Source organism: Choloepus didactylus, chromosome 1 (assembly GCF_015220235.1).
Source record: "Choloepus didactylus isolate mChoDid1 chromosome 1, mChoDid1.pri, whole genome shotgun sequence".
NCBI lineage: Eukaryota > Metazoa > Chordata > Mammalia > Pilosa > Megalonychidae > Choloepus > Choloepus didactylus.
The window spans coordinates 113,748,847-113,762,189 of record NC_051307.1 but is presented as its reverse complement, the minus strand read 5'-3'; the positions used below and the strand labels follow the sequence as shown (position 1 = coordinate 113,762,189).

The window sequence follows — 13,343 nt, the reverse complement described above, 5'->3', positions numbered from 1 at the left end:
CAGCCTCCTCCATCCTAAAGGAGATTACAAAGTGATAACTTTAAAAAAAAAAGCTAAGATCAAGGCACCTTAATATCACAGCTAATGACTAACCATTTGTTTACTGGTGACTTCTGTTCCGCCCTGAAAGCTGCTGAGCTTAACTTACTGTAAAATGAATGGTTAGTTATTAGTCCCCTAGGTGATTGTCCCTGAAGGTAAGCCATGCTCTGGGTACGCATTAGGAACTTTCATTAGGGTAGATACCTTTTCCAGGTAGGGTCCAACATTTGGCTCCCAAAAACAAGATGAGGAATTTACAGTCAAACAATGCTCTGCAATTCTGTGCCTTTGGGATTAAGGGTCGGGATCTCAGAGTATTATCATGAACATCTTTTTTTTTTTTTTTTTAAAGTGTCTGAATTTTATTGTATTTTATTTTTTTTTATCTTCATTTTATTGAGATATATTCACATACCATGCAGTCATACAAAACAAATCGTACTTTCGATTGTTTACAGTACCATTACATAGTTGTACATTCATCACCTAAATCAATCCCTGACACCTTCATTAGCACACACACAAAAATAACAAGAATAATAATTAGAGTGAAAAAGAGCAATTGAAGTAAAAAAGAATACTGGGTACCTTTGTCTGTTTGTTTCCTTCCCCTATTTTTCTACTCATCCATCCATAAACTAGACAAAGTGGAGTGTGGTCCTTATGGCTTTCCCAATCCCATTGTCACCCCTCATAAGCTACATTTTTATACAACTGTCTTCGAGATTCATGGGTTCTGGGTTGTAGTTTGATAGTTTCAGGTATCCACCACCAGCCACCCCGATTCTTTAGAACCTAAAAAGGGTTGTCTAAAGTGTGCGTAAGAGTGCCCACCAGAGTGACCTCTCGGCTCCTTTTGGAATCTCTCTGCTACTGAAGCTTATTTCATTTCCTTTCACATCCCCCTTTTGGTCAAGAAGATGTTCTCCGTCCCACGATGCCAGGTCTACATTCCTCCCCGGGAGTCATATTCCACATTGCCAGGGAGATTCATTCCCCTGGGTGTCTGATCCCACGTAGAGGGGAGGGCAGTGATTTCACCTTTCAAGTTGGCTTAGCCAGAGAGAGAGGGCCACATCTGAGCAACGAAGAGGCATTCGGGAGGAGGCTCTTAGGCACAACCATAGGGAGGCCTAGCCTCTCCTTTGCAGCAACCGTCTTCCCAAGGGTAAAACCTATGGTAGAGGGCTCAACCCATCAAACCACCAGTCCCCTATGTCTGTGTCTCATGAACATCTTTACCAAATATTTTAGGGAGTTTGGAGGATTGGCAAGCGGGTTGTTTAATTTCTAGATTTGCTGTGGACATAGGTGCAGTGGCCCACTCTGATTTTCTGTTCCAGTGCCCTGAATGATAGCCTGTCTAAACAGAGCTATTTGCCAAATATTTAAGAAACATTATGGCATAGGTGCTGACAGAAAAGACGCTGGAAGTAAATGCTGGTCAGGCTGTCCAGGTGGGTATTGGTGGAATATCAGCCTGGTTCTAAGGAGCAAACGCATCCCTACGTGCTCAGCTATGTCCAAACAGTAGCTTACTTGCCTTCACAAACCTCTTCCGCTAATATGTCTCATCAACATCTTCTGCAGTAGTAGCTTCTAAAGCTGCAGAGGCTTCTGCCACTGCTGCATCCTCATCTACCATCTGTCCATTACAGACTCTCTGGGAGCCATGGACAGTATCCTTCCCATTTCTTATATCAGTCACAGGCACGGCATGAGTAGGATCCATCTCCTTCAAGTCAACACTTAAAATCTCTGTGGTCATGGCCTCCTTTAATGAATCCCAGCTTCTCTTCTTGGAGAAGGGCATATTCTAATCATGTTCCCCTGCTCTGGGGTGAATTCTCTCCAGGGGCTTATCCTCAGCATGGTTCTGGAAAAGGCAATCCCTTTCTTCATGAGCAGTGTTGTCCACTACTAAGTCTCAAAGTTGAGGGTAATCCAGAGCTGGGATCTCTATGATATGGTCTATACTTCACGGTATGGCTTTCCTCCTTGGAAGGAGCCCTGAAGTCTCCATTTTGGATGACTAAGGTTTCTTCCGAGGCTGGCAGTGCACAATCCTGTTTCCTAGTGCCCCTCCATCAAGGAAGGGTTGAGTTGGGTGAACGTCATTTGCAGTTCTGACCAAGGGGCCCCTGTCACCCTAGTGGGGCCTGGGATTCCTGGTGGGCTGCAGAGTAGCAGCAGGGTCAATGCCATTGAGGTACCATCTGTCTCCTCCATGCAGGGCTCCCCTCTCTCCCCCTGAGGGAGAGATCCTCAGGGAGGCTAGCAGGGTACCTGCAGACTAGCTGCCCTGCTTCTGCTCTCAGTTCTCTTCAACCCTTCATTCTGGAGGTTGTTCTTACATGCCAGGACTTACTGTTCTGTTTGCCTTTCAGCTTAACAGTGTCATCTTCATCTGACTTGAAACTGTTAACTTTGTTGACATCGCCAGGGGAGGGAACTTGAACTGGATCAAACAGATAGCTTTGAATCATTTTATTGCATCTGCACCCTATCTAGATTATTGTTTTTTACCATCTGTTGTGGAGATTGTCCATTAGGTTTCTCTATAAGTTTAACTTCTCTTTCTGGGGCTGGGCAGGGCTGGTGGCAGTGGCAGTGGGGTCACGGTGCCCATGGCTTCACTGGCCTCAGGCAGCTGCACCAGAAACAAAAATAAATTTTTAAAAGTGAACATATTGTGGGGTTTTTTTTAATCTCTTCTAGGAAAAACAGTTTTTTCACAAGGTAAATGAGCGACTTTCCAAGCCTAATATTTTCATTCTGAATAATCGTTGGGATGCTTCTGCATCAGAGCCAGAATATATGGAAGATGTAAGTTTTTTTTTCTCCTTAATTTTTGAAATATGGATATGCATGTCGTTATCTGAAAAAAGCAATATATATTATAGAATAGAATATCGTAAGAAGCTATTTTCTTACCTGTGAAAAGGATATAATTGTAGAAAACTAGAAAAAGTAGATAGGTGGTAGACCAAAGTTGTGAATAATTTCGCAGGAAAATAGTGCTATGAAAGTACTGTCTCACCATTTTGGGCCTTGGAATTTACTTTTTGTTTTAACTTGTTATTGAAGTATAACATGCTACAGAAAATGTATAAATCCTAAGTGTCCAACTCAGTGTTTGTGAAAATTTAACACACTTGTGTCAGGATGCAGATTAAGAAGCTGAATATTCCAAACGCAGAAAGCACTCTTTATGCTCCTTTCTAGTCTTTCCTCCCTCTGAGGGATAACTGCTTTTCCTGACTTCAAACAGCATAATTAATTTTTCCGATTGTTTAACTTTATGCAGTGTAATTATAGAGTATCTACTTTTGTGTCTCGTTTCTTTCACTCATTGTTATGTTTGATATTCATCCATGTTGTTTTTGTGTAGTGGTGGTACATTTTCGTTGTTATACAGTATTCCATTGTATGAATGTACCACAATTGATTTATTCATTGTTAGTGATGGACATTTGAGTAATCTCCTGTTTTTAGCTGCTATGAATGATATTGCCATACATACTCTTATATATGTCCTTTTGGTGCACATATGTATACATTTTTGTTGAGTATATGCCACTGTTTTCTTCTTACTATAGAGATCTCGTGTTATAGCTCTATGATTAAGGCTAGTACTAAAGTGACCTCTAATGCGGAATCCTAACTTTAATATCCAAGTGCTAATTACATTTACAATGTTGTGCTTCCATCACTATCATCCATTTTCAAAATGTTTCACCATCCCAACAGAACTCTACACATTAAACAGTAACTCCCCATTCTCCTCTCTCCCTGGCCCCTGGTAACCTCAGGTCTACTTTCTGTCTCTATGAATTTACTTATTCTAGATATCTCACATAAGTAGAATCATAACAATATTTCTTCTGTTGTGTCTGACTTATTTCACTTAAGGTAATGTTTTCAAGGTTCATCCATGTTGTAGCATTCATTCCTTTTTATGGCTGAGTAATCCTCCTCGTGTCTGTGCCACATTTATGTTCTGCTTTCTAGTAAAAGTTTCTTCATTATAGCGAATTTATTGTATACTTATTTTCTGATTTCAAATGCAATAGTAGCTTCATTATAGAAAATTTTGGAAAATAAAAAAAAGCTAAAGGAAGAAAGTACCACCCATTATACTGCCACTATTGTTAATTTGCACACATATGTACACACATCATTTTTTTTGGTATTATAATCATGTACATCCTTAATATAACATTGGGAACCTTTGCCCATGCCACTAAATATTAATATTTGTCTACAATATGTTTTATAATATCTGTGTAGTATTTGTTGGTATGTCAGAATTTTAAAATCATTGCTTTGGATCAAGAGAAAGATTTCTTGCCAAAATTCAATTATTAGAATTTCTTGGATTTGTTAAATATATGGGAACTATTACTATAATATCAGTATAATTAGAGTTTAATGTAGGCCTGTAGTTGTTGGTTAAAGTATTAGAATTCTTTTAATCCCTTGCTTTCCTCTGTAGGTACGTAGGCAGCATATGGAAAGATGTTTAAATTTCTTGGTGGAGGAGCTCAAAGTTGTTAACCCTCTAGAAGCTCAGAATCGTATCTTCTTTGTTTCAGCAAAGGAAGTTCTTAGCGCTAGAAAGCACAAAGCACAGGGGATGCCAGAAGGAGGTATGTATTAGTTATAGATTTCTTTTTTAGAGATAAGTATGGGTTATAAAAACAGCTGCATGCTAGAAAGCTTATCTTGCAAGACAGAAGGTTTTAAAATTTTTGCCTATCTGTTACAGGTGGGGCACTTGCTGAAGGATTTCAGGCAAGATTACAGGAGTTTCAGCATTTTGAACAAATATTTGAGGTAGGAATTTGTGACTGTATTGGCAAATATAAAACTCCAGTATTGATCGTAGTCTTCCACTCTATTTTCAAAAGATTATATATCTTTGACGATAACCTTTGCTATTATTTAATGTAGTCATTGATTCATACACAACAAGTGAAACATGGAGAATTTGAAAAAAGGAAGTTCCTTCAAAATGAATGATCTATAAGAATAGTGAATTAAAGATTACAATTTTTTCTTTATTCTTTTTCCTTATGTATATATATACTTAAATGAGAAGCTCTTCCGCAATATTGCATGTGCAATACAACGAGTGAAATTGTCTATATTCTATAATTTGGACTGCTAGAATGGCTAATAGGGCAAAGTGAAGATCATCCTTTTTCTTTTGTATCATACTGTTTATAGAGATATATAGAAAATGGTTATGCCATTTGGCCAAAGTTTATTACATTCTTAAACTGTGGCCACCTTTTCATTGTCTACACTTTGTGCCAAATGTTCTGAACAAATGAATTAATACAAAGATAGTTAAGGTACAGTTCCTGTACTTCAGGAATCTTAGGAAACTACTGAATTGCGCATGAGTGCTTGTGTGTGTGCGGTGTTGGGGAGGAAGGATAATTCATTTGTTGCAGTGTAGGTGCTTTATTCAGATACATTAAACTTAATTTACATTTGACTGAAAAGTTCTTTAGATCTTAATCATCTGAACTCTTACATAGCCCTATTTAATCTACTAACGCTTAGATTCCATGTTCTTTCCCCACCCATGAATGAAACACCCAAGACTTTGGAATTGAAGAAACCTCCATCTGTAATTATTATTCCATATATGTATTAACTGCTTTAATAGGTGGGATATGATTGTTGAATATACTTGGCAGAATTTTTCAAATTAAAAATTTGCTCACTATCCCACCTTTAATTTGATGAGAAGAAGAAAGACCATTAGGCAGATAGACAAAAGTGTTTGAGAAAGAAAAAACCCACTACCAGTTATCTTACTAAGATCTCTCTAAGCATCCAGATTCCCCTGGAATATCAGTAGATATCCTCTCCTCTCAAGCCAATCAATAGAATACTTGAAGTTCCAGTTACTTAAAGACCTTTGTTGTCTATTTTTTTTTCCCCTTTTCCTTTCCCAAGAAATTGATGCTCTCTTTACCCTTACCAGTTATTTTATCCATGGGAAAGATACATGAGAGAGGATCTATTGTTCTGTTTCCCTTGCTTTTGCTTTTTATTGACTTTTCTTAATATTTTTTTCATGGATGTTTATTGTTAATTTCTTCTACCAAATTATATACTATTCTGTTATACATTTATACCTCTTTCATGTTGATTCATGGTACACCTTTTGCTCTCCCAGGATATCTTCTTGAAGAGGTAGGAATAAAAATAATAAAAGATAGGCTGTAGAGCACTGGTTCTCAAACCTGGCTAATAATAGCAGTCACATGAGGTGCTGAAGAGAACTACAGTTTCCTGACATATCCCCAAGATTGTGATCCAGTAGAGCTGGGGTGAGGCCTAGGAATCTACGAATATTAAAAGCTCCCCAAATGTTTGTAATAATCAGACAATCTTGGGAACTGCTCTTTTAAAATGTTTTTCAAAGAAATGTGGCAGTTTTTAATTGTATACATTTATTTGGGAATCTGAAAATCATATGGAAAAAAATTGGTTATGAGCAAGAGCTTTTACATAAAGCCATGGAAGAGTATCTTTAGAGTTGGAAAATTTTGTTTAACTAAAATTTTGGTTTTATTATTATTTTTTTATTATTAGATATGTCTAATAAGAAGGAACCAGCTAAAACATTATATAAAGAAATAATCAGATGGGCAAAAAATTTCTTATCTCCAGATGTGCTAAATAAAGGCCGAATCATTTTTTGGTGCTAACTTTGACAAATTTTTTTTGCCTTTTTTTCCAAACATTTATCTGAGCTTAGTTGTTTCTTAAATCAATTTTGGTAAGTTATGATTTCCTAGAAATTTTTGCTTTTACTAGCATAAAATTGTGTTCAGTTTAAAAATCTGTGTCCATTCTCATTCCTACGTGTGTGTGGATCTCTTTTTTTTTTATTATTTTTTTACTTTAGTTGGATTTGTCAGTGATTTAACTGATTTGTCTTTTAGGATGAGTTGTTTTTTGCTTTTTGTTTTTTAAGAAAGGATTTAGAGCTGTGAATTTGTCTGTTAGTACAGTTTTGGGTATATCCCAGGGTTTTTGATATCCAGTTAGGTTTGTGTTGTTTCTGATTAGTCTCTGATGATAGTTTTTGGGTTTTTTTTTTTTTTTTTAATTCAGTTTTGTTGAGATATATTCACATTCACATACTATACAGTTATCCACGGTGTACAATCAACTGTTCACTGCTGTCCACGCACTGGATAAAGGGGGTGTGAGCCACAAGGTTTTCACAATCGCAAAGTCATGCCATGTACGCTACATAGTTCTGCAGTTGTCTTTAAGAATCAAGGCCACTGGGTTGCAGCTTGACTGTTTCAGTATTTCCTTCTAAAAAGGGATACCTATATAGCGCATAAGAATGCCCTCCAGAGTGACTTCTCTACTCCATTTGAAATCTCTCAGCCACTGAAACTTTATTTTGTTTCATTTCGCTTCCCCCTTTTGGTCAACAAGATTTTCTCAGTCTCACGATGCCAGGTCCAGGCTCATCGCCAGGAATCATGTCCCACATTGCCAGGGAGATTTACACACCTGGGAATCATGTCCGACATTGTGGGGAGAGCAGTGATATCACCTGCCGAGTGGGCTTAGAGAGAGAAAGAGGGCCACATCTAGCAACAAAGAGGTTCTCTAGGGGAGACTCTTAGTTGCAATTATAATTAGGCTTAGCCTCTCCTTTGCAGTAACAAGCTTCATAAGGGCAAGCTCCAAGATTGAGGGCTCATCCTACTAAATTGTTATTCCTTGATCTTTGTGAGAATATCAGTAATAAACGCAGGTGGGGAAGTCCAACATTTCCACCTTTTTCCCCAGTTCCTCAAGGGGCCCTTCAAATATATTTTTATTCTCTGCCCAGGTTACTTTGGGATATATTGGGATTTCACACTAACCTGTACAAACCTACCAGATCTCCCTTCCTAATCAAAGTTCCATGTAATTACGGTGTTTGAATAAACTAACTGTGCAAGTTAAATTATTTAGTGTGCTGTAGAAAATATAGATCTGGCACGAAATAAACATCTCTTCCCTTGGTCTCACACAGAAATTAAAGTTTTATAACACAATCAATATCGTCCTTTACCCTTTGGCCTTATTTGCCTTAGTCGTAACCACATCTGCTTCATTCATATGAATGAATTCAGTTCATTCTAATTGAGTTCTGAACTCCTTTCCAGCTTTTTTTAACAGTTGCTACTTCTGGTGTCTCACTAGACACCCAAAGTTCCAGAGAGTGACCAGGTATATACAAAGAGCTCAGCATCTCAGAATTTAGAGGTGACCATTACAACTTAGGAATAGATATGACTAATCTAAGATGTGACAATCTAGGGACCATTATGATATGTGTTCCTCTGATAAGCTTCCTCTAAGATTCAATTCTCAAGAATTTACACATTATAGTTAGTCTATGTTAGTTGGAGGAATTATAATGTTTCTCTTTTCGTTTCTGGTGTACTTCACTCAAAATGCTGTCCTCAAGATCCAGTCACCAAGTTGCATGTCTCACAACTTCATTCCTCCTTGCAGCTGCTCAATATTGTATTGTATGCATACGCCACAGTTCACCATTCTGTTCATCAGTTGATACACCCTTAGGCCACCTCCATCCATTGCAAATTGTGAATACTGCTGCTATAAACAACAGTGTGCAGATGTCCATTTGTATCCCTGCTCTCAGATCTTCCAAGTATATACCCCATAATGAGGTTGGAGGACCTTACGGCACCCATGTACTTAGCTTCTTGTGGAACCACCACACTGTCCTCCAAATAGGCTATACCATTCTACTTCCCCACCAACAGTAAATAGGTACATCCCTCTATCCATGTTTTCTCCAGCACTTGTATCTCTCTGTTAATATTTTCCCTGTAATTTTATAGAGATATGTTTATATACCGTATCATCATCCACAGTGTACAATCAGTTGTTCACAGTATCACCATATAGTTGTGCATTCGGCATTTCCTTTTAGTAACAGGAGTTGTTAAAATTCAAATGTGTTGATTATTTTAATCCAACTTTTGGTATTTCTTGGATTCATTGCATTGTGATAACAGAATATGGCCTTTATAAACTTTTTTCTCTTTTTTTTGGACGTCATTTCATTTTCTGTGTAATATTACAGGATGGGTTTTTGTGAAAAGAAAAATTTCACATCTTAAGTTAAACAAGGCTTGAATGTTGAATTGGGTACAATTAATTGAGTAAAATCAATGTTATTCTAATACTGTTTTCTTATTGTTTTCAACCTGCATTTGGACAGCATATATTCTAAAGTCAAGTTAGAAATCCTGATTTTTGTGCCCAAATCTTTGGCCTTTATTCTTCAATTCTGGGATAGCAGCATAAACTAATTCTTCTCTAAAATGGAAGGGATTTGTTGTAAAGGACATTCCTGGAACAATTGGTGAAATTTTAACAAGGACCTGTATTGTCTCAATGGTAAATCATCTGAATGTGGTTGTGTGGGGAAATGTCACTGTTCTTAGGAGATAAGTTCTGATGTAAATCTCTGGTGGTAAGGTTTGTGATGACTGCAGTGAACTCTCAGAGTGTTAAGTAGGCAAGAAAAAAATGTATATTTGTTAGAGAGAGAAAGGAAGATAAATGAATGAGGCAGAATGTTAACAGTTGTATATACATGAAAAAGGTAACTTGGTGTTCATTCTTGTACTTGTTCATTTAAAATATTTCAGAATAGTAAGGAATGGTGATTAGCATAAATGAGTATTGGTGGAGTTTGGAATCGAGGTGACTTGACAAGTTTGTTGACTTTATGTTTTAATTAAATGTACAAATATTAATATTTACATATAACTGTATATAATTAATTATCAGCTGTGTCTTTAAGTGTTATTAGGAAACAAGAAAACTGTCTTATTTGGAATATGATTATTATTTTGATTCTGTTTCATAAGTATTAAAGTAGCCTATAGGATACCCTTACAGTGTAGAATTTTAATTGGATTAGTGTAATATTTTAAACATTTCCTTAGGGGGGAAAAAGAAAAAAGTCACTGATAAAAAAAATTGGGGAACTGATGGCACACTACGTGTGTTCCTCTTGGAGATTTATAAATATATTAGTATACTGAGAAATAACTCGGTAAAGAAACTTTACTTAACTTCACTTTTCCCATACTTTTATTGAGAATAGAGTATTTATTTTGCTGGGTACCTATTTATCCTGCAGTTCAGTGGGATCATCAGTTTGGGATACTTTTTAAGTAAAAGAAGATTGTCTGTTTTCTTTATCTTTATGTACATTTTTGAATCAAAAAGTAACTTTTATATTGCCTGATAACTTTTGGAGATCTTTTCTTTTCTGTCTAGTCTAGCTCTAACACTGTGCTGTTATCTACAAATTTGGATCTTCATTGCTGATATCTAGATCTGCTTCATCGAGGAACATAGTTTTAAAATTTTTTTTCCTTTTAAAAATATTTTTATGCTTTTATGATTTCCTGTGGAAGTTAGTTTGACACATTTATGAGGGTTAAATTAAATTTTGTGTTGGCATTTAAATATTTAATTTGAATTGGGTGATTACTGGTGTTTTTAAAGAAGAGAGCATCCAGAAATGGTTTATCCTTGCTTTAGGCATTTAAAGAACAGGCATGCTGTAACTTCCGACCACTAATGTCTTTAAAATTAGTGAAAATAAGTTATGGCATAAAATGCATCTAACCATGGCCAAAAGTGAGGCTATATAATGAAAGAAAGTAGTGGACTCTTGAGTTTAGCTGTAAGAAAAGAACAAGAAGTCTGTAAATTGTTGCCTAAGTGGATTACTCATATGCTATATAGCAAAAGAAATGAATCTGTTGTTTTCTATGTCTCAAAATACTGGAGAGGTTAGCTAAAATGGCAGAAGAGACTAAAGGTCTTCTTTCTATGTAAGTGAAGTTAACATAGCTTCATTTTAGAGACATGAAGACTAAGCATAGGTTATAAATAATACAATGAATGAATGTAGTCTTCTAATGAGTTTGTGATAAGTGTAGTGAGAGAGAATTGAGTACTTTTTAAAGCTTGTGACAAAGGAAGTACAGTAATGAATTTTAGTATACAATTTGTACTAGCTAAATAGTGTAAGAAGATGAATTCATGCAAAGTCTTAGAGGGTTGTTATATATCCCTAATATTTTTAATATATCATAGAAAATAAACATGGTCTTTTATAAAACATCTATTGTCATTACTGATGTTGATGTGACTAGCCTAGTATTTCTTAGGTTGTTCAGAGACCAGATAGCATTTCTCTGTCAATGCTTATAGTTGTTTTTTGTTTGTTTGTTCTTTTGCTTTTTTTAATTGGAGAAGTAGTAGGTTAACAGAAAAATTTTGCTTAAGATACAGAGTTCCCATATACCACTCATATACCAAATACCTTGTATTTGTGTAATTTGTTACAATTCATGAAAGAACATTTTTATAATTGTACAGTTAGTTACAGTCCATCATTTACAATAGTGTTCACTGTGATGTATAACCCTATTTTGATTTTTATTCTAGTAACATACATACAACCTAAAATTTCCCCTTTTTAACCACATTCAAATATATAATTCAGTGCTGATAATTATGTTCCTAATGTGCTCCTGTAACCATCATCCATTACCAAAACTTTACTATAAACTCAAATAGAAAATGTACAATTTTGGCATTAACTCCCCATTCCCTACTCCTACCCCAGCCCCTGGTAACCTATATTCTGGTTTCTGACTCTATAAATTTGCTTATTCTAATTATTTCATATTAGTGAGATCATACAGTATTTGTCCTTTTGTGTCATGCTTATTTCACTCAACATAATATTTTCAGAGTTCATCCATGTTGTCCTATGTTTCAGAACTTCATTCCTTTTTACAGCTGAATAATACTCCTTGTATGTATATACCATGTTTCATTTGTTCATTCATCTGTTGATGGACATTTGAGTTGCTTCCACATTTTGGCAATTGTGAATTGTGCTGCTGTAAACGTCAGTGTGCAAATATCTGTTCAGTCCTTGCTTTCAGTTCTTTTGAGCATATACCTAGAAGCAGGATTGCTGGGTCCTGTGTAATTCTATTCTTAATGTTCTATGGAACCGCCATACTGTCTTCCACAGTACAGTGGCTGTACCATTTTACATTCCCCCAACAATGAGTGTTCCTATTTCTCCACATCCTCTCTAACACTTGTAATTTTCTGTTTCATTAATAGTAGCCATTCTAGTGGTTATGAAATGATATATATCATTGTAGTTTAGATTTGCATCTCCCCAATAGCTGATGATGTTGAGTCTGTTTTCATGAGCTTTTTGGCCATTTGTATATCTTTGTTGGACAAATGTCTAGTCAAGTCTTTTTCCCATTTTTAAATTGGGTTGTTTGTCTTTTTATTGTTGAGTTGTAGGATTTCTTTATGTATTCTGGGTTGTTAAACCCTTATCTGATATATGATTTCCCAATATTTTTTCCTTTTGTGTGGGTTGTCATTTTACTTTCATGATAAAGTCCTTTGATGCACAAAAATTTTTCATTTTGTTGAGGTTCCATTTGTCTATTTTTTCTTTTGTTGTTTGTGATTTGGGATGTAAAGTCTAAGAAACCATTGCCTAAAACCAGGTAGTTGTTTTTAACTGATTTTCTGTGAAGTAAAAATGAAATGAGGCCAGTCTTATTTTAATAGTTCTGCAAACTTTTGTTGATGAACAGTAAAAAAAAGTACATATATTTTTAGATAGCAATTAGTATGCACATATGTGAAAAATAAAACAAAAATCTCACAAAATATATTCATCACTATATATGTGCAGTCTGTTTTATTCTCTTGCATTTAAGAAAATGCTGATTATGAAATGCTAAATTGATTTTTACAGCCTCTTAGCTTGAAGGTAAAACAAATGAGAATAGGGCATTAGTTAGGCCTGTATGTAGACACTATAACCCAAGGACAATAATAGGATATTTAAAATAACTGCGTATAAGCATTTTGAAATATTAGGTTTTTGTTAAAGAATATTTTTCAAATTGTTCAAGTTTTAATCTGTATAGGTCCTTTTTAGTTTTACATGAATCATTACAGAGAATTAAACTAGTATTTTTTAATGAGGTAGAATTCTAATTCGTAACTCAAGAATTTTATTAGGTTGTCCATTGCAAGTATGAGAAAAATCAAAATAAATGGACTAGAACTGGATTTAGGGTGATCCAGATAAAATTAGAAATTCTAATAGGGAAGACCTTTTTAATGCTGAAAATAGTGCCCTCTTGTCTTGTTTATTTTTTTTTTTT

At 35.6% G+C, this 13,343-nt stretch overlaps 1 protein-coding gene and 1 pseudogene across 3 annotated transcripts in view; one reads left to right on the top strand and one right to left on the bottom strand.

Annotated features, from left to right (window-relative positions):
- MFN1 (mitofusin 1) overlaps positions 1-13,343 on the top strand; it is a 54,339-nt gene that overhangs the window by 21,304 nt on the left and 19,692 nt on the right. For all 3 annotated transcript variants that reach the window (XM_037840108.1, XM_037840116.1, XM_037840127.1), the window contains 3 exons: positions 2,761-2,868; positions 4,538-4,691; positions 4,811-4,878. In XM_037840108.1, coding sequence (XP_037696036.1) covers positions 2,761-2,868; positions 4,538-4,691; positions 4,811-4,878 — 330 coding nt within the window. The remainder of the gene's footprint in view (positions 1-2,760; positions 2,869-4,537; positions 4,692-4,810; positions 4,879-13,343) is intronic.
- Positions 1,491-2,671, bottom strand: LOC119509921 (annotated as a pseudogene).